Below are 19,228 nucleotides of genomic sequence, written 5' to 3'. Positions count from 1 at the left end.
CAAAAACACTTGCCTCTACTTCTAGGGCCAGGCCTTTGGCCAGGCCTATTCCTCTGCCTGGAATACTTCCTCCTCCTCCTCCTCCTCCTCTCCCCCTTTTTCATGCTAACTATCTCCTCAATTTAGCTCCCAGGTTACTTTTTTAAAAAGCCTTCAGCAGCCCAGTCCTCCCATCAACCCTCCCCACCCCCCAGGTTGGGCACATCAAGGCTACAACTGACGTTTCTTTGTGTGTTGACTCCCCAGCCTGGCCTCCCCTCACTACCCTAGATCCTGTGTTCCCCCCCAGAACAAGGATGACGTCTGTCTTGCTCATGGCATTCTTGGCGCCTAGAACATCACAAACACCCAATAAATTGTCAAGGCTGCTTTTAGGCAACAATGGCCTGCAGAGCAAGGCAAAGGGGCCCACAACCACCCCTGGGCTGAAGACAGACAGGCCCAGCAGGCGACCCACCTCAAAATACCCAGAAGCCCTAGCTGACCAACGGGCTACTGACAACCAGACACAGGTACTAGAGAAGGAAATTTCCATAAGTCCTTGTACCTCCTTACCTCCCCCTCACTTTTAAAAAGATTTTATTTGAGAGAGAAAGTGAATGAGAGAGCATGAGGGGGTGGGGAGGGGGCAGAGGGAGAGGGAGAAGCAGGATCCCCACTGAGCAAGGACACCCCCTCCCCATGTGATGTGGGGTTGGATCTCAGGACCCCAGAGGAAGGCAGGCAGTCCTGACAGAGCCACCCAGGCACCCCCACCCACTGCCTCAGGGCGGACACCTGCCCAGAGCAACCTTGCGGTGTATTCAGGAACTTCTATCTCCTTTGTTCTGCTTAGGATGGATTCTTTCACTGCCCAGGGGCTGGAGCCTCCAGCTTCCACCAGATTATCACTCCGCATTTGGGCCCCCCCCCCCCATCTGTAGAGGCGCCACATGGCCCCGTGTTCATCAGATAAACAACAATCACTCCCCCAGCACACCAGCTGTGCATTAATGTCCCGAGGTAATCTAACGGCCTGTGTAGCTTCAAACAACAGAAATCAATTCTCTCGCAGTTCAAAGTCTGAAGTGCAAAGTCTGAAAGTGCAAAGTCTGAAGTCGAGGTGTCAGCAGAACTTTGTCCCCTCCAGAGGTTCGAGGGGGGGATCCTTCCTGGCCTCTTCCAGCTTCTCAGGACCCCAGGCTGCTTTGGCTTGTGGCCCCCATCCTGCCAGTCTCTGCCTTAGTGTTCGCGTGGCCTTCTCCGTGTGCCTCTGGGTCTTCTTTTCTCTTTCAAATCTCCCTCTGTTTCTCTTTTATTTTTTATTTTATTTTATTTTTTTGTGTGTGTGTGTGTTTTTTTGTTTGTTTGTTTCTCTTTTATAAGGACACCTAAGATTGCATTTAGAACCCACCTGGACCATCCAGGATAAACTCTCCATCTCAAGTTCCTCCATTTAACCACATCATTTGCCGTGTAAGACAAGAGTCACAAGTCCTAGGGATCAGGAAGTGAATGAATCTTTGGAGGGGGCAGTGTTTTCTGCCTACCACAACAGAGGTATCATCATTATTATGCCAAGGTCATAAAGGGGGAAATGGAGGCTCAGAGAGGTTACGCAACTTGTACAAGGTCACACAGCCAGTAAGAGGCAGGAATCTGACCCCAAGAGTTTTATTCCAACCTTGAGTGAAGACCAGGGATGCCGAAGGAAGCAGTTCATTTTCTCTGTTGTTGTCTTGTCCTGATTGTGGGGCTTGGGGCAATGGTGACAATGCCCTGTGCCTTGGTTTGCTGGTGGGTAAAATGAGGCAAGTTCAGGACCAGGGGCAAGAGCCCCACTCACTATGGATGCAACATTTAAGGTGGCACCACCAAACTCAACCACCCAGATAAATACTATTTAATGCAACATTTTTAAAAACAGAAATGAATGCCCTCCCCCAACCCATGATGAACAAAATATTGGCCTTTAATATAAAAATAAGGTCAGAAACAGTACCACATCGAATTATCCTGCAGCCCTGAGGCACTAGGAGAAATGAGGTGGGCTTGGAGAAACAGGCTCAAAGTCCTGGAATGTGCTGGAGCTCAAGGTTGGGCAGCTGTGCCCTCTGGTGGCGACATTCATCCCTACACCTGCTCAGGCCGGGCAAGCCAAAGATTGTCAATCAAGGATTGTTGAGAACATGCTGTGATTCCAGCTCTTAAATCTTCCCTCAAACTGGGCAATTGTTCCCAAGGCTGTTTTCGTAAATCACTCCCTTGTGAGGTTTACAACTGTTGAACGTGAATGCACAAGAAAGGCCAGACTGATGGTGGGCACCAGCATCTTCCACTTGGGACATGCTTTAGCTTAATCTTATTTCACAGATGATAGAAGCTGAGGCTCCATGCAGAAGTGACTCGTCCGAGAAAAAAATCAAAGGAAGAAGGAAACAAACAAATGACAACAACAAAAGAAATGGGTCCTCCAAGGCCATTCACATCAACAGTATTGATGCTATCATGTGACAGAAACAGGACCCTTGGATGCACCATGAGGGCAGGCTCTGCATGAATTGACTTGTATATCTTTCCTCAAAGCTCTAGGTAGGAAGGTTGACTAGCATCCCCATTTTGCAGATGGAAAGATTGAGGACATCAAGGTAGAGGGTGGGATGGAGCATAAGGAACTTGCAAGGTCACACCACCAGTAAGTGGCAAAGCCCAGATTTGAACGGACACTGAGTGGGGCTCAGACCTGTGTTCTTGGCCAGGACTGGTCTATGTGGTAGGGTCGGCAATTTGGTAGGGAGCAAGTGTATGATGCCCCTACCCTCACAGAGCTCAAGTCCCGTGGGGCCCACAGGTGACACAAAAGAAAATTGGCAGAAATAATAATTAAGAGCTAAGACAGGTGGAAAAAGGGTATAGGGCTGGAGAATGCAGGGATTGGGCATCCAGGGGGTGTCCAGGTTTAGTGGTAGCTGGACAGGCTTCTCCCGGAGAAGCATTTGGTTAAGCTCCAAGGGAGCCCCAGAAGGCATATAGGGACTTAAACATCTTTATAAAACTCCTTATAATTCCCTCAAATGAAAACCAGGTGGGAATTGTATAATAAAAACCATTATGGGGGCACCTGGGTGGCTCAATCGTCTAAGCGTCTGCTTTTGGCTCAGTCATGATTTTGGGGTCCTGGGATCAAGCCCCAAGTGGGGGATCCCTACTCAGTGGGAAGTCTGCTTCTCCCTCTCTATCTGCCCCCACCCAGGCTTGTGCTCTCTCTCCCTCTCTCTCTCTCCAATAAATAAATAAAATCTTAAAAAAAAACAACCCATCCTGGCCACCTCATACTCATTAGGATAACACTATACTTTTTTAAAAATCAGGAAATTGGGACGCCTGGGTGGCTCCTTGGTTAAGTGTCGGACTTTTGGTTTCAGCTCAAGTTGTGATCTCATGGTCATGGTCGTGAGATCGAGCCCTGAATGGGGTTCCACACTCAATGTGGAGTCTGCTTGAGATTCTTTCTCTGCTCCTCCCCCAGCTCTCTCTCTTTTTCTCTCCCTCAAATAAGCACGTTTTACAAAATCTTTTTAAAAATCAGAAAATTCAAAGTATTGGTGAGGTTGTAGAGAAATTGGAACCCTTGTGCTCTGCTTATGGGAATGTGAAATGGTGCGGCCACTGTGGAACACGGTACAGCGATTCCTCAAAAAAAAAAAATAAATAAATAAATAAAATAAACATAGAATTACCATTTGATCCAGCAATTGCATTTCTGGGTGTGTACGCCAAAGAATTGAAAGCAAGGTCTTGAAAAGATATTTGTGTACTCGTGTTCACAGCAGCATGACTCACAACAGGCAAAAGGTAGAAACAGCCCAAGTGTCCATCAAGGGATGAATGGATAAACAAAATGTGGTCCATCCATACAATGCAACGCTATTTGGCCTTACAAATAAGGGAAATACAACACGGATGAACCTTGAGGACATCATGGTGAGTGAGAGAAGCCAGTCTTTCTGGCTTCTTTCAGAAGGACAGAAGGACAAATACCCTATGATTCCACTTATAGGAGGTCCCTACAGTGGTCAGATTCACAAAGAAAGAGAGTAGGATGGTGGGCACCAGAGACTAGGGAAGGGGGTGGTGAGCTGGTGTTCCATGGGGACAGTCTTGGTTTGGGAAGATGGAAGAGTTCTGGGAATAGACGGTGGTGATGTTTGCACAACACCGCGCCATGTGCTTCAGGCCACCAAGCTGTACACTTAAAAATGGTTACAATGGTGAGTTTTATATTCTGTGTATTTTTCCACAATTGAAAAACAAAGATAAGGGCAGCCCGAGTGGCTCAGCGGTTTAGCACCGCCTTCGGTCCACGGTGTGATCCTGGAGACCCGGGATCGGGTCCCGCGTTGGGCTCCCTGCATGGAGCCTGCTTCTCCCTCTGCCTGTGTCTTTGCCTCTCCCTCCCTCTCTCTCTCTCTCTCTCTGAATAAATAAATAAATAAATCTTAAAAAAAAAAAAAAAAGATAAAACGGACCAAAAAAACACCATCCTGGGCAGAACATTAGAGATTTTTCACGCTCTAGGACAGAGGGTGGGCCAAACCTAGCCCGATGGCTTATCCCAGGAGCTAAGGACAATCCATGGGATGGCAGGAAACACCGACTTTGAACACCAATGAAGCAAAATGCTTTCCCCCAGAGCAAGGACTGCCCCCTTCTTTCTCCTGAGTAGACTTGTGTTACAAAAAGTCACGTTCAATTATGGTGATTGTATTTTGAATGTTATCAGTAAAACAAATTGTGGGAACGTGTTTTCTCTCTTATTATCTTAAGTACTAACACAATTTCCTCAATTTTTGCCTGAGATTTTTCCTCTCTGGCCCTTTCTGGAAAAGGGGGGCCAGGCCAGGGAAGGGGGTGGACACTGCTTTGGTAGTTTTCATTCCAGAGCTCTTCCAGGTTCAATTCAAAATTCTGGAAACCCTACACGTGTAGACAGGAAAGGTGTGCGGGCTAATGAAAATCCAGTTGGGGGTTCAGTGAGGAGAATGGACTTCTAGAAGTCCGTGCAGAGTGAAACCCACGCCCTCTGCCATCCAGGCCAACTCACCCATGCCTCGGAGCTCCAGGGCGGGGCGGCACAGCTGCAGGGCGTCCCGGACCAGGCCGACCTCGGGACAGTCCAGGTGAGGGCCATACAGGTCAAAGTCCTCCAACAGCCCCTCGATGCCTCCAGAGACGCCCCGGCAGGAAATCCAGTTCATGCTGCCTGTGGTGGGGAAGAGACATTGTGGGGGCACATGCCTCCCTCTAGTTCATACTGGGAGGCGGGTTCTCACACTTCTCTGTTTCTCTGGGGGTTCTCAGCCTCAGCACTGAGTGTGTTTGGGGCCGTGCACTGTAGGATGCGGAGTGGCACCCCTGACCTCCATCCACCAGATGCCAGTAGCACCTCCCCAGTCATGATCATCAAAAATATGAACATTGCCAAGAGTCCCTTGGGGGAGAATCACCCCTGGTTGAGAATCACAGAGATGAACAGATGGACAGATAGACGAGTAGAAAGATGGATGGATAAATGGATGGGTACATAGGTGATGATAGATGGTTAGACATAAAGATGAAAGATGATGGAAATGATAGAGAGACTGACAGGGACTGAATCTAAGACCACATTTCTCACCTCTGCACTATCAACTAGCACTAGATGCCAGTAGTACCCCCTCCCTCAGCTGTGACATCCAAAATGTCCCCAGACATTGCCAAGTGTCCCCTGCTGGTGTGTGGGGGGTGAACACAGCATGATCCCTGATGAGAACCACTGTCTTAAGAGGAGCCAAGGATTCTGGCTTTTGCCCTTTATCCTTCCCAAGCTCCGGGAGGCAGGAGCATAGCAGAAGGTTGAGACCACTCACCGTCCCTGGAAATGGGTGCAACCCTTACCCAGAACCTCCTGCTTCAGCTCTTCGAAGCGGCCTGAGTGGACCAGGTGATGGGGCAACTCCTTCAGCTTCCGCAGATTTGCAACTGTGTCTGAGAACCACAGGGGCTGAGGCGCCACCTGCGGAGGAGGAGGAAGGGGCTGGCAGCCAGGCCGCGGTGACACAAGCTCATCCATTCATTCCACAAACACGAGCCGCGCAGCCACGCACAGGTGAGACTGGATGGGACGGGGACACAATTCCAGGCAGAGACACCTCACAACTTACTACGGGCAGGGTGGAGGCAGAGGGAGGAGCTAGGGTCATCGGAGCTGGGTCTCAGAGTTTAGGTAGGAGTCTGTCTGGTGAACCATATTGGAAAACAATGACATTCCGGGCAAGGGAAGAGCATGTGCAAAGGCCCGGGGGTGGGAGATGTCAGGAGTTCAGGAAGGTTCTGGTACGCTCCTGAATGTTGTGATTCTTTCTGCCCCTTCTGGAATGTTGGGGGTGGGGGGGCATACTCCTCATCTGCTGCTCTCTGTCCCCCTCATCATGCTCAGAGGCTAAGGGAACATTCTGCTTTCAGTGGAAAGAGAAGGGAAGAAAGTCAGGAGGGCATTCTGGGTGGAAAAGAAGGGAGGAGCGGGGGTGGTCCTCTCTGGGCAGCCTTGGCCTTGTCTGTACAGCAGAGTGGAGCCTGTAGGTAGAGGGCAGGGGTCCCAGACAGACACTTCACCTTGCGGTCCAGGTTCAGGGGCTTCCCCACGAGTGGCAGGGTGATGAGTTTCTTTGTGCCCTGGCTCCAGGCCCCTGAGAAGAAGTCAGCCAAGACTCCGTGCCTCTTGGCTCTCTCGGGCCCGGACAGGTAGCGCTCTTGGATCACCTCAGTCAGCTGCCTGCAGAGAGGGGACAGGGAAGGCAGCCCCAGTGGCGCAGCGGTTTAGCGCTGCCTGCAGCCTGGGGTGTGATCCTGGAGACCCGGGGTTGAGTCCCATGTCGGGTTCCCTGCATGGAGCCTGCTTCTCCCTCTGCCTGTGTCTCTGCCTCTCTCTCTCTCTCTCTCTCTCTCTCTCTGAATAAATAAATAAAATCTTTAAAGAAAAAAAGAGAGGGGACATCAGCTCGTGGACCTGGGGGACTAGGTGAGCTCAGAGGGGGCCACCCACCTTCCAGGAGGCTGCTCCCAAATGCAGGTCCCTCCTAAGCCACCCGTCGGATGTTTGCTGGCTTGCTGATCACCTGTCCTACTTGTTACCTAACATTAATCTATAAATTGGCCCATCTTTCTTTTTTCTCCTTAAATATGTTTACTTTCAAAAGGAACATTTGGGTTCTTCAATAAGTTAAATTTAAAATAAAGGTACTGTAGGACCCGGCAATTCCACTCCTGGGTAAGACCCAAAAGAATTTAAAAAAACAAAACAGAACAAAAACAGGTGTTCAAACAAATACTTGGGCTCCCGTGTTCACGGCACCACTGACCACAATCTCGAGAAAGGACCCAAGGGTCCGTCAGTGGTTAAAAAGATGAACAAAATGTGATCCATCCATGCCATGGGGTATTACTCAGCCATGAAAAGGAACAAAGCCCTGATTCATGCTACAACACAGATGACACGTGCAACTTTATGCTGAGAAAAGCAGCCAGATGCGAAAGGCCACATGTTGTGTGGTTCTATGTATGTGAAACTTCCAGAAGAGGCAAAACCACAGAGAGAGAGAGTGCATTAGTAGGTGCCAGGGGCTGGGGGCAGAGAGGTGGGGGGATGCGGAGTGACTGCTGATGGGGACCAGGTGCCCCATTGGGGAATGGAATTGCTCTGGAATGATTTAGAGGTGATGATCACACAATATTGTGCATGCACAAATGTTACTGAATTGGACCCTTTAAATTGATGAGTTTTATGTCATGTGAATTTATCCTCATTTTGAAAAACAAGTTCGTTGTGTCAGAGTCAGTGGTGTGGAAGCCCTTGAATGCCGTGCTAAGTGTACTTGTTCCTCTGGGAACGGGGATAAAGGAAGGATCTGGAACAAGGAGGAGCCTGATGGGTGAGCCCTCGCTCTCAGGCACCCAGACAGCATTACCACCCTGCTGGACCCACCTGTGGGCGATGGCCAGGAGCGTGAAGCCGTCCACCGGCCGCCGGGCCAAGCAGTGGCCAAGATCCCGACGGAGCCTCACCCACAGCAACGGGGGGAAGCGCAACAGCTCCTTGCTGGGCGGAGTCCAGTCCTGGTACACCGCCTCCAGGACCTCGTCGTCCAAGGACAGGACGTCCTTCAGCTCTGCCTCTGAGAGCCCATGCCTGCGGGGAGGAGAGACGGACACTGGAACATACTGTGACTCCTGCGGTCGGGGGGTGCAGACACCCAGGGAGGGAGAGACATGGCCAGCTGCACAGCATCCCGCCCGTCACCGAGGTGTCCACCCGAGGGTCGGCATTTGGACGGTACCCAGCAGGTGCCCATGCCCCATTACAGCCATGCCATCCTGTAGAACCTTCCTGATCTTTCCTTCTGCACACACACCTACAGAGCCGTGAACCAGCCTCTCCCCAGCCTCACAAGAGTCAGGCAGCATGGGAAGGGAGACAGGAGGTAATTCAGAAAAATAATGCAGAAACCAACTGTGCCCACCCTGGCCTCACTCATGGTTTCCAGGCCCCAGAAAGGACAGAGCGAGAGAACCGAAGTGGCTCTAAAGCAGATGAGCGATGAAGTTTCATTGCTGGACCGCAGTGGACTTCCTAATACCTGAGAGCATCAGACTGGAAAAATCAATTTTGCCTGCACATTTCAGCTGGGATGGACGGCAGCCAGAGCCGCCTTCAGAGCAACGGGAAGAGGGAGGCTGCCTTCTGTGTGCGACCTGCGTGTGTGTGTGTGTGTGTGTGTGTGTGTGTAACTCCCCAATGTGGATCAAAGGCTTCATTTTGATCAGAACACCTGCCATATATAGAGAACACCTGCTCACTTAGTGTACAACACAGTGGGTGTCCTCTGGGGCCTCTTCTGTGAGATCGATCACCTTGGACCATCCCTGCTGTAATCTCATCGGGGCTCATCTTCCACACTTGTCCCAGTGGGGTAGCCACGCCATCTCCCCAACCTGATTTTCTCCTTTAGACAGTTTTCTCCAAGCCAGGATTCCTGGGAGCCCCGCCTTGGGGGTCCACTTGTCAGCATCCCTGTGTGGCCCTGTGCCTCCTCAGAAACCCCCTCCTTCAGGATAGAAGCTTCTTTCTTACTCTCTGATGCACCCTCAGTGCAAATCAAGCTTGGATCCCGTCCTTTCAGGCTCAGGTTTGATGGCTCATCCCACCTGATCAGGACAGAACAACTGGGCAGGCTCAAAGAGTGGCTATCGAGGAAGCTGCAGCCCCATAATTCCCTGGCATCATGTATTTATACAGGGCCCTCTGCGGAGAGGGGGCAGGCCAGTCAGTCCATCCATTCTCAGAGAAGCAGACATCACATCCTGGGCAGTCAATGGCTCATCAATAAGCCATGAGCACGTTTGTTAACCATTATTCATAGAGTGAGTGTTGTCTCTGTGCAAGGCACCATGCTGACTCCTACAGGGCAGAGAGCTAGGGGCAAGCTTGTCTTCTCATGCACAGAGCCAGGGAGGAAATAACAGAAAAAGAGCAGAAAGAAATTGGATAACACCAATTACCAGGGAGAAGATAACCCATGTCACGTGATAAAGAGTGACAAGGTTAGAGGGGGCAGGAGAGGTGGGTTAGAGCAGGTGGGTCCCTCTGAGAAGATGCCACCAGATCTGGGATTGGGTGGGAGGGAAGGGGTCTGCATGAGATTGAGGGCCAGGGTGCTCCAGGCATGGGGTGGAAGGCAGCCAGGACCAGTCAGTCTTGGTAAGGAGGCTGGATCCGATTCTCAAAGTGATGGGAAGTCACTGGAAGGGTTAATCAGGGCAGGAACTGAATCTGATTTATAATTTTAAAATCTTACTCCAGGGACACCTGGGTGGCTCAGTGGTTGAGCATCTGCCTTCGGCTCAGATCGTGATCCTGGGGTCCTGGGATCGAGTCCTGCATTGGGCTCCCCGTGGGGAACCTGTTTCTCCCTCTGCCTATATCTTTGCCTCTTTCTGTGTCTCTCATTAATAAATAAATAAAATCTTAAAAAATAATATAAAATCTTACCCCAGACAGGCTATTCAAACCACAACTTGTACACGCACGTTCAGAGCAGCATTATTTGCAGTAGCCGGAAGTGAGAACCGTCCAAATGTCCAGGTATGGACAAGCGGATAAACAAACTGTGGTTGCTATGGTCTGAGTATGTGTCTCCCCCTAATCCATACATTGACATCCTAATCCCCAAGGTGATGGTATTCGGAGTTGGGCCTTTGGGAGGCAGTTAGGTCATGAAGGTGGAGCCCCATGAGTGGGGTTAGTACCGCAGAGAACTCCCTTACCCCTTCTGTCACGTGAGGACACAGCAAAAAGAGGGCCATTTAGGAACAAGGGAGAGAGCTCTTACCAGACAGTGCATCTGCTAGGACCTTCACCTTGAACTCCCCAGCCTCCCAGAACCGTGAGAAATAAATTGTTTATAAGCTACCCACTCTATGGTGTTTTTGTTACAGCAGCTCAAATGGACTAAGGCAGTGGTGTGTCCATACAATGGAATATTCTTCGGCCATATGAAGAAACAAAGTACTGACGCACTCTACACAGATACAGGAAACAGTATGCTAAGTGAAAGAAATGCGTCACAGGAGACCACGTATTGCATGATTCCATGTGCTTGGAATGTTCTGAGCAGGATCCGGAAAGCCACAAGGTAGATTAATGGTTGCCTGGTGTTCACTGTGCTTCCCCGCAGAAGCCGGGAAGGCGTAAGGAGTAAGGAGTGCTCCTCCCAGCATGACTCAGCCTCACACTGCTGACATGTGGAGTCGGATCGCTCTTTGTAGTGGGGACTGTTCTGTGCATTGGAGGACTTTTAGCAGCACCCTCTATAAACCACCTGCCCACCCTGGGACGGCCGGCCCTATACCCTGGTCTCCACTCACTAGATGCCAGCAGCCCAGCCCTACCCCCCAAGCTGTGACAACCAAAAATGTCCCTGGACATGACTAAGTGTTCCCTGGGGGCAGGATCTCCCCAGGCAAGAACCACTGGCCTAGAAGGACCCATATCTGCTCTGGGAGCCGGGCTCTCACCTTCACAGCACACCGTGTGTGTGGAAGCATGATGTGCTTTTGTAGAACAAGAGGTACTGAAATCACCAGCCCTGCAGGCACCCTCTATAAACCACCTACCCCACCAGGCCCTGGGACGGCCGGCCCTGCACCCAGTGAGGCCCTCTGCTTTACTAATTGGACCAGACGTGGGGCCAAGCAGGCCAATTATTTTTGTCTCCCTAGATTTTGGAATCAGGACCCGAGAAAGAGCCAGTAGGATGGTGCCAGTTCTCTGAAATGGGAGTTAATGATGCCAGTAGAAGCTCGAGGCAAGTAGATGTTCCCGGGGGGACAAAGGAAGAGTCCAGGACAGAAGCCAATGGGCAGAGAGGACCCAGAGGGCGAGGGGATGAGAAACTGCTCTGATTCTCATGGCTTTCTGGTTCCCATGACAACCCCACCTCCTCCATGTAGGCTGCATCAGGTTGGCCTCATGGCTCACCCCTTTACCCTGGAACATTCCTGTCTGTCTTCATCCTCTTATAGAACCCAGGCCCAGTCCCCACTCTGGGAGGGCATCTATCACAAAATCTGGGGGATGACATGAGATCTGGGGTATGCCCCCTTGGAGTCGGCAATTGGGTGGGTGGCCCTGGATCCCTTGAGCTCTTCCCACGGCCTTGTCATAAAGCCCTTACTTCTTACACACTAGCGTGAGTGGGATTCTGTGCCTGGCAAACAAGCAGACAAACAAACGAACAGTTACGCTCACTGGTCTGATCACTGCCATCTTGAGTGGTTTGCGACAAAGGACAAAGGAAGAAAAGCCTGCCTGTTATATTGAAAAGAGGCAAAACCACCTTGTCCAATAATTTCTGATGGCGGGCTTGAGTGTTTTCTGATGGCTATTTGCATCGTGGCAGAGCTTTGGGGACGCCTGGGTGGCTCAGTGGTTGAGCATCTGTCTTTGGCTCAGGTCATCATCCTGGGGTCCTGAGATCAAGTCCCGCATCAGGCTCCCTGATGCCCATGTCTCTGCATCTCTCTCTGTGTCTCTCATGAATAAATAAAAAGTAAAGTCTTTTTAAAAAGAAAAAAGACAGCTTTGCTGGCATGTGTCTGCTAACTGGCTTCCGCCACCCCCCCCCTTGGGGGCCAGAATCTGGGTGTGTGGACACATTCCTCTCTCCTGCTCCTTATTTCCGACTCACCTCTGTCCCTACCCGGCATCCCTGAGCTCCTGACCATCATGAGGTCGCAGTATGCAGCCCTGAGACTTTCTCTGGGCTGAGCAGCTGGATGTAAGCATTCAGTCCTTCAAGCTCTAGAAACACATTGAAATTGGATTTTCCTATTTCCTTTTCGCTGATTCCCACTCAACAAGCTTGGGATGCAGTGTAGATGCATGCTGGTGGTCAATCCTTCACAGCACTTGTTTGTTTGTTTGTTTGTTTGTTTGTTTGTTTTTAGCACTTGGTTTTAAAAAGGTTTTTCTGAAATCTCCCCATAATATTGCCTATTAAATAGAGGGGAACTTGCAAATTTACAAAGGGAAAAAAATCCATGTCTAAGAAGGGCTGAGCATCACTCAAGTTCAACTTGAATGTGATCACGAGGAAACCTCAGACCAACCCAGATGCAGGGACACTCTGCAAACTACCGCCCCCCGCCCCAGCCCAGATGCGGTCCCCAGACCAGCAGCAATCAGCATCAGGCAGTGAGAAACACGGGATTCCTTGTCCCACCCCAGACCTGCTGAAACAGATTCTTTATTCAAAAACAAGACCTGAGATGTTATCTGCATTGAGGGTCGAGAAGCACTGATCTACAAAATCACTGGCCTGGACTCTCCAAAAGAACAAAAACAGATGGTGGAATGTTTCAAATTAAAGGAGACCAAAGAAACTTGACAACTAAATGTGACATGTGATCCCGGTTTGGATAGTGGCTTGGAGGCAAAGAGGGGGGAGGCTATAAAGAACGTTTTTGAGATAAGTGGCAAACTTTTACTGTAAACTGTGTCTTAGATAGTATTATTGGATCTGTGATGTATTTCCTGAATTTTTAAATTGTTCTGTGGTGACATGGGGGTTCTGATTGATTCCTGAATTTTTAAATTGTTCTGTGGTGACATGGGGGTTCTGATTGACCTTGTTCTTAGGAAATATGTGAAGCATTTAAGGGTAAAGGGGAATAATGCCTGTAATGAATCCTCAAAAGAAAGAAAGAAGAAAGAAAGAAAGAAAGAAAGAAAGAAAGAAAGAAAGAAAGAAAGAAAGAAAGAAAGAAAGAAAGGAAAGAAAGGAAAGAAAAGAAAGAAAAGAAAGAAAGAAAGAAAGGAAGGAAGAAAGAAAGAAAGGAAGAAAGAAAAAAGAAAGAGGGGGTTAGGGAGAGAAAGCTAATGCAGCACATCAGTGATCCCAGAAGAAGGGCATAGAACTGTAGTTCTTGACTAGGGCCTCTTGGTGATATTCTGAGACATTTTTGGTTGCCACCACTCAGGGTACTACCAGTAGCCAGAGTCGAGGCCAAGAATGCTGCTCAACATCCTATAGTGCATAGGACAGCCCCCACATACTGATGATGCAGCCCCAATATCAGTAGGGCTGAGAAACTGTGATATATGGGCCATTCTTTGCACTAGTTTAATACTATGGGAATTCCTCCACTAGTCTATGATTTCAAAGTATTTCAAAGTAAAAACCGTACAAAAGAAATACCACCAGCAGGTCCATAGATGCAGGAAGCAGGTTGGGGCCGCTCGGGGCTGGGGGTGGGGAGTGGCCGCTAATGGGGATGGGGTTTCCCTTTGCAGTAATGGGAATGTTCTAGAAATGGATAGTGATCGTACAAGACTGTGAGCGTCCTAAATGCCACTGGGTCATCGCGGGCTTTCAAAGAGGGCACTTTATGACACATGAATTGTGTTGAGTTGAACAGCATCCCCAACGTGCGTGCCCACCGGAAGCCTGCGAAGCCTGTCTCTAGAGAAGCAGTCCGCGTACGTGGAGGTCACACTAGATCAGAGCAGGCCCTGAGCCAGTGAGCGGCGTCCTTACAAGAAGAGGGAAATTCAGACAGGAAGGCACACAGGGAGGAGGCTGTGAGATGGCAGTCTACAGGCCAAAGGTTGCTGGCCACACTAGAAATGAAGAGAAAAGCCTAGAACAGATTCTCCCCTGGCGCCTCCGGAGGGAGCACGGCCCTGTCGATGCCTTGACTTCAGACTGCGGCCTCCAGAACAGTGAAAGAATAAATATCCGTTCAGAGCCATGAGGCGTGAACGCATCATTCTCATTTACGAAGAGGGTGTAAACGACAGACACTTACCGGGAGGACACGATGTAGCCCAGCACGTGGGCCACCAGGAGCTGCCCGTGTGTCTGCTCCAGGCGGGCACACAGCTGATGGATCGCTTCCTTAGCAGTGGAGGCCAGAGGGGCAGGTATGGTGAAGGAGGCCCACTTCCGGGCCTCCTCAAAGGCCAGCCTCAGCCGTCCTGGGTGCCCACACTCTGGGAGGCTGGCCCAGAGCAGCTCCCTCTGCCCTGGGCTCAGCGTCCTCCGCGAGGCGGCCAGCAGGAGCTGGATCATCTCCTGCCCTTGGTTTCCGGAGAGGGGTTTCACCTCCCAGTAGGCCTCTGGGTCCATCAGCGTCTGTCTCATGATGTCTAGAATCCCCGGCTTCCCCGAGCAGGCTGAGAGGATAAGGTGGATCCTCGGGGGGCACTGGGGAGGCAGCCAGGGGACCCTCCGGGCGCGGCAGATGGAATCCACATCATCCATGGAGTCCAACAGGATCACAAGTGACTCGAAGTTTCGGCAGGAGACAGTGTGGAGGAGGGTGTGGAAAAACTGGACCACCCTGGCATGGGCCTCCAGGACCTGGGCAGGAGGCAGGGGCAGCCCGTAGGCCAGGCACACCTGGAAGCAGATGCTCTGGAGCAGGCCTCGGGCGTTGGAGCTCATCTGTGACATCCCCAGAAGCCGCAGGACGGTCACTGTCTTGCGGCCAAGCAGTCCCGGCATTTGTTCTGCCAACTTGCACATCAGTGCTGTCTTTCCGATGCCTGGAGGTCCAAAAAGCACCAGGGGTGAGTGGGGATGGCCATCGCTCTGCCGGAGCCGCTGTCCCAGCTGGGCCAGGAGCTCCTGGCGGCCACAAAAGGTCCAGGTGGCCTCGGTGCTCAGCCCCAGGTGGTGGCGGATCTCCTGGTAGAGCCATGCCAACTCCTGCCTGCCTGCCTCCTGCTCCCGGAGGTGCTCAAGGACCTGGTAGTTAGCCCTGGCCACAAACTGCTCCCCCAGCTCTTTCAGGTACCGAGCATGAGCCTTGTTTTTGGGGTTCACCAGGTCTCGGCTCCATGGCAGGTGGTGGGCCTTGAGGACTCCAGGTTGTGTGTCGGCAATGCGTCCCTTGAGGCCACTGAGAAGGTTCTGGGCATCTGTGTCCAGGCAGCCATCTGCGAGCCGGTCCACCATCTTGAGGGCGCAGTCTTCCAGGATGTGTTTGTTGAGGTCTTGGATCTCTCTCAAGAAGACAGTCGCCCCCTGGTCTCCGTCTGTCAAGCTCAGCAGGCCCCGGTCTATCTCCCACTCAATGACTAAAAAAGTGGGGAAAATGGGAACAGAGTGTGGTCATCATTGTGTGATAAGTTGGCCCAAGTAGTGACGCTTGAGAGACATATTTGGGAGGTAAGGACTTTGGTTCTCACACTTAATGTGTGCTGGAGTCACCTGGCATTACCATAGACAATGTGCAAACTGATGCACTCAAGTGTGTTCCAATAAAACTTTATTTACAAAAAAAAAGCAGTGGGCCCAATTTGGCCAGAGGACTATGGTTTGCCAGAGTCACTTGGGGGCTCAAAAAACCTGTATTGGGGATCCCTGTGTGGCTCAGCGGTTTCGCGCCTGCTTTTGGCCCAGAGCGCAATCTGGAGTCCCGAGATCGAGTCCCAAGTCTGGCTCCCAGAATGGAACCTGCTTCTCCCTCTGCCTGTGTCTCTGCCTCTCTCTCTCTCTCTCTCTCTAGGTCTATCATAAATAAATAAAAATAAAAATAAATCTTAAAAAAAAAAAAAACCCATATGGCTGGGCTCTGCCGCCAGGAGTTCTGATTCATCAGGTCTGGGCGGGGCCCATGGGTTTGTATTTCCAAAAAGCTCCCAGGTGATGCGGAGACTGCTGGTCCAGGGGCCAAGCCAAGAAGAGCACTAATTCGGTCATTATTAATCAAAGAAGCCTTGGTATAGGCAGCACAGAGGTTGTATGTGAGAAGTAGCCCCATTATAAAAAAATACCATCAAACATAAAGAGTTAAATATGGAATTTCTATAGGAATTCCACTTCTAGGTATGGACCCCAAAGAGCTGAAAACATAGACCAACAGATACCTGTGACCCAAGTTCCCAGCAGTATTATCCCCAGTAGCGAAAAGGTGGAAACAGCCCAAGGGTCCATCAAGTGATGAATGGATAAACACAATGTAATCCATCCATACGATCGAATATTCTTCAGCCATAAAAAGGGATGAAGCTCTGCTTCATGCTACGGCACGGATGAACCTTGAAAATACTGGGCCGAGTGAAAGAAGCCAGTCCTAAAAGGCCACACACCGTCTGATTCCATGTACACAAAATGTTTAGAACAGGCAAATCCATAGAGGCAGAAAGCCAATTGGTAGTTGCCAGGGGCTGGGGGAAGGGGATAGGGAGTGACTGTTAATGAGTATGGAGTTTCTTTGGGGGTGATGGAAATGTTCTGGAACTAGATAGAAGTCATGATTGCACAACATTGTGAATGCACTAACTGTCACTGAATTCTTCACTTTAAAGCAGTTAATTTCATGCTATGCGAATGTCACTTCAATGGGAAGAAAATCCATTGTTGTCAGTTTTGGGTGCCTCCGATGTGACACATTAATTCAACAAACATTTGTTGATCTCCCACTTGGGCCAGCCTCTGCTCTCCACACTGTGGCGTCTAGCAGAGAGAAAAATGTACAAAGGTCCCTGTTGCCTTTGTGGAGTGGTTATTGCAGTCTTAGTGAAGAAATGGACACAGACATGGACAGACAGGTAGATGAGGACATCTGTCTATCCTGGGCAGAGAAGGACAGACAGGGCATTTGAAGCCACAGAAAACTGCTGCAAAGGCATGGTGGCTGGGGAGAAAAGTTTTTAATGAGCCTAGAGGCTGAGAGCATGGGTCAGCATGCTTTTCTCTAAAGGGTCAGATAGGAAATATTTTAGGCTTCACAGGTCAAATGGTCTCTTTACAACTATTTAACTCTGGGGATGCCTGGGTAGCTCAGTGGTGGAGTGTCTGCCTTCGGCTCAGGTTGTGATCATGGGGTCCTGGGATCGAGTCCCACATCAGGGTCCCTGCAGGGAGCCTGCCTCTCCCTCGGCCTGTGTCTCTGCCTCTCTCTCTCTGTGTCTGTCATGAATAAATAAATTTTAAAAATCTTTTAAAAAAGACCCCACCGACTATTCTACTCTGCTGTCATAGAGTGAAAGCAGCCATAGACAACATGCAAACCAATACGTTGAGTGTGTGCTAATAAAACTTTATTTACAGAAACAAGCAGTGGGCTGAATTTTGCCTTTGGGCCACAGTTGGCTGACCCCTGTCCCAGAGCATACAGAAGCTGCCCCGAGGACCCATATTTTCCAGAGCCAAGAGCAGACACTGATTTCCCCTCCGAGGCCATTGTTTTGAAAGAGCAGTCAGACCGGAGGAGTTATTTTTTAAGCCACCCTGGGCTCAGCAGAGGCTCCCGGGTCTCTGGAGCTGAGTGAGTCAGGCCCTTGGAGACAGAACTCGGTCTCAGAGCCAGGATAAGAGCCACTCAGATGCCCTCCTCGGAGTGTCACCACTCCCCTCTCGGCCCCAAGAATGGAAGTCAGGGATCAAGGCAACTGACAATCCTGAAATGGGATCCTTCTGGGACACATTTCAGCACGAATCAATCCAAGACCATCTGCTCTGCCACCTGCGGGCTTCGTGACCTTGGTCAAATCACTGTGTCTCTCTGAGTCTGTTTCCTCTCCCGGAACATGGGTGGACTAGTTTAACCTCCGTGGGGCTGCTGGCAGGATCTTCTATGAAACAACATTTGTGAAAAGCTGAGCTCGTTATGCTGAAGGAGCAGAGCACGTCTCACAATGTCGTAGACTGTGTGACCCCATTCTATAATTGTTGAAATAACCAATTATAGGAATGGATGACTGGGGCAGCCCGGGTGGCTCAGCAGTTTAGTGCTGCCTTCGGCCCAGGGCGTGATCCTGGAGACCCGGGATCGAGTCCCACGTCTGGCTCCCTGCATGGAGCCTGCTTCTCCCTCTGCCTGTGTCTCTGCTCTCCCTCTCATGCTCTGTGTCTCTCATGAATAAATAAATAAAATTTTTTAAAAAAAGGAATGGATTACTGGTTGCTGGGGGTTGAGGCCTGGGTGGGGGGCCCAGTGTGACTCTAAAAAGGTAGTGGGAGGGACCTCTGCAGTGAGGAAATAGTCCCTCATATGGACTGTGGCAGTTATTCGTAGCTACACAGGTGTTAAAATTTCCTAGCATGAAATATCTGTGCGCACGTGTACCGTACACATGCACACACACGTCCGTGAAAGTGATGCTTTGTCTGGTGGTCACAACGTCAACTTCTTGGTTGTAATACTGTACTTCAGTTTTGCAAGATGCTACCTTTGGGGGAAACTGAGTGGAGGATACATGGGACGACTTCCTACTTTTTTTTTTTTTTTTACTTCCTGTGACTCTCCATTTCAAAATAAAAAGGCTGAAAAGAAGACAACTGAGCAAGGGCCCTGGAAATGTGCTCTGAAGACACTGTCGCTAGCATGCGTTTATACTTTCTGCTACTTTCCAGGAGTTTCTGTTTGTTCTTTCAAGCAGGGAATCTTTTTTTTTTTTTAATTGTTTACTTAGTTAACAGAGAGAGCAGGGGGAGGGGCAGAGGGGGAGGGAGAGAGAATCTCAAGCAGACTCCCTGCTGAGAGTGGAGCTGATGCAGGGTTTGATCTCACGACCCTGAGGTCATGACCTGAGCCAAAATCACAAGTCAGACGCTTAACCGACTGTGCCACCCAGGCACTCTTTTGAGTGGGAATTCTTAATGGGCTGGATTTGATCAAAAGAGATCATGGTTGGGAAGAGACT

At 50.2% G+C, this 19,228-nt stretch overlaps 1 protein-coding gene across 3 annotated transcripts in view; it reads right to left on the bottom strand.

Annotated features, from left to right (window-relative positions):
• Positions 1-19,228, bottom strand: part of NWD1 (NACHT and WD repeat domain containing 1) — a 65,410-nt gene that overhangs the window by 30,118 nt on the left and 16,064 nt on the right. For 2 of the 3 annotated variants that reach the window (XM_041760524.1, XM_041760525.1), the window contains 5 exons: positions 14,383-15,655; positions 8,003-8,206; positions 6,634-6,793; positions 5,917-6,034; positions 5,084-5,242 (listed from right to left, as the gene is read on the bottom strand). In XM_041760524.1, the coding sequence (XP_041616458.1) occupies positions 5,084-5,242; positions 5,917-6,034; positions 6,634-6,793; positions 8,003-8,206; positions 14,383-15,655 (1,914 nt within the window). The remainder of the gene's footprint in view (positions 1-5,083; positions 5,243-5,916; positions 6,035-6,633; positions 6,794-8,002; positions 8,207-14,382; positions 15,656-19,228) is intronic. The other variant, XM_041760526.1, reaches the window with a different exon arrangement.

Source organism: Vulpes lagopus, chromosome 7 (assembly GCF_018345385.1).
Source record: "Vulpes lagopus strain Blue_001 chromosome 7, ASM1834538v1, whole genome shotgun sequence".
Lineage (NCBI taxonomy): Eukaryota > Metazoa > Chordata > Mammalia > Carnivora > Canidae > Vulpes > Vulpes lagopus.
Note: the sequence above shows the minus strand (reverse complement) of the source record. Positions and strands in the feature narration are given on the sequence as shown.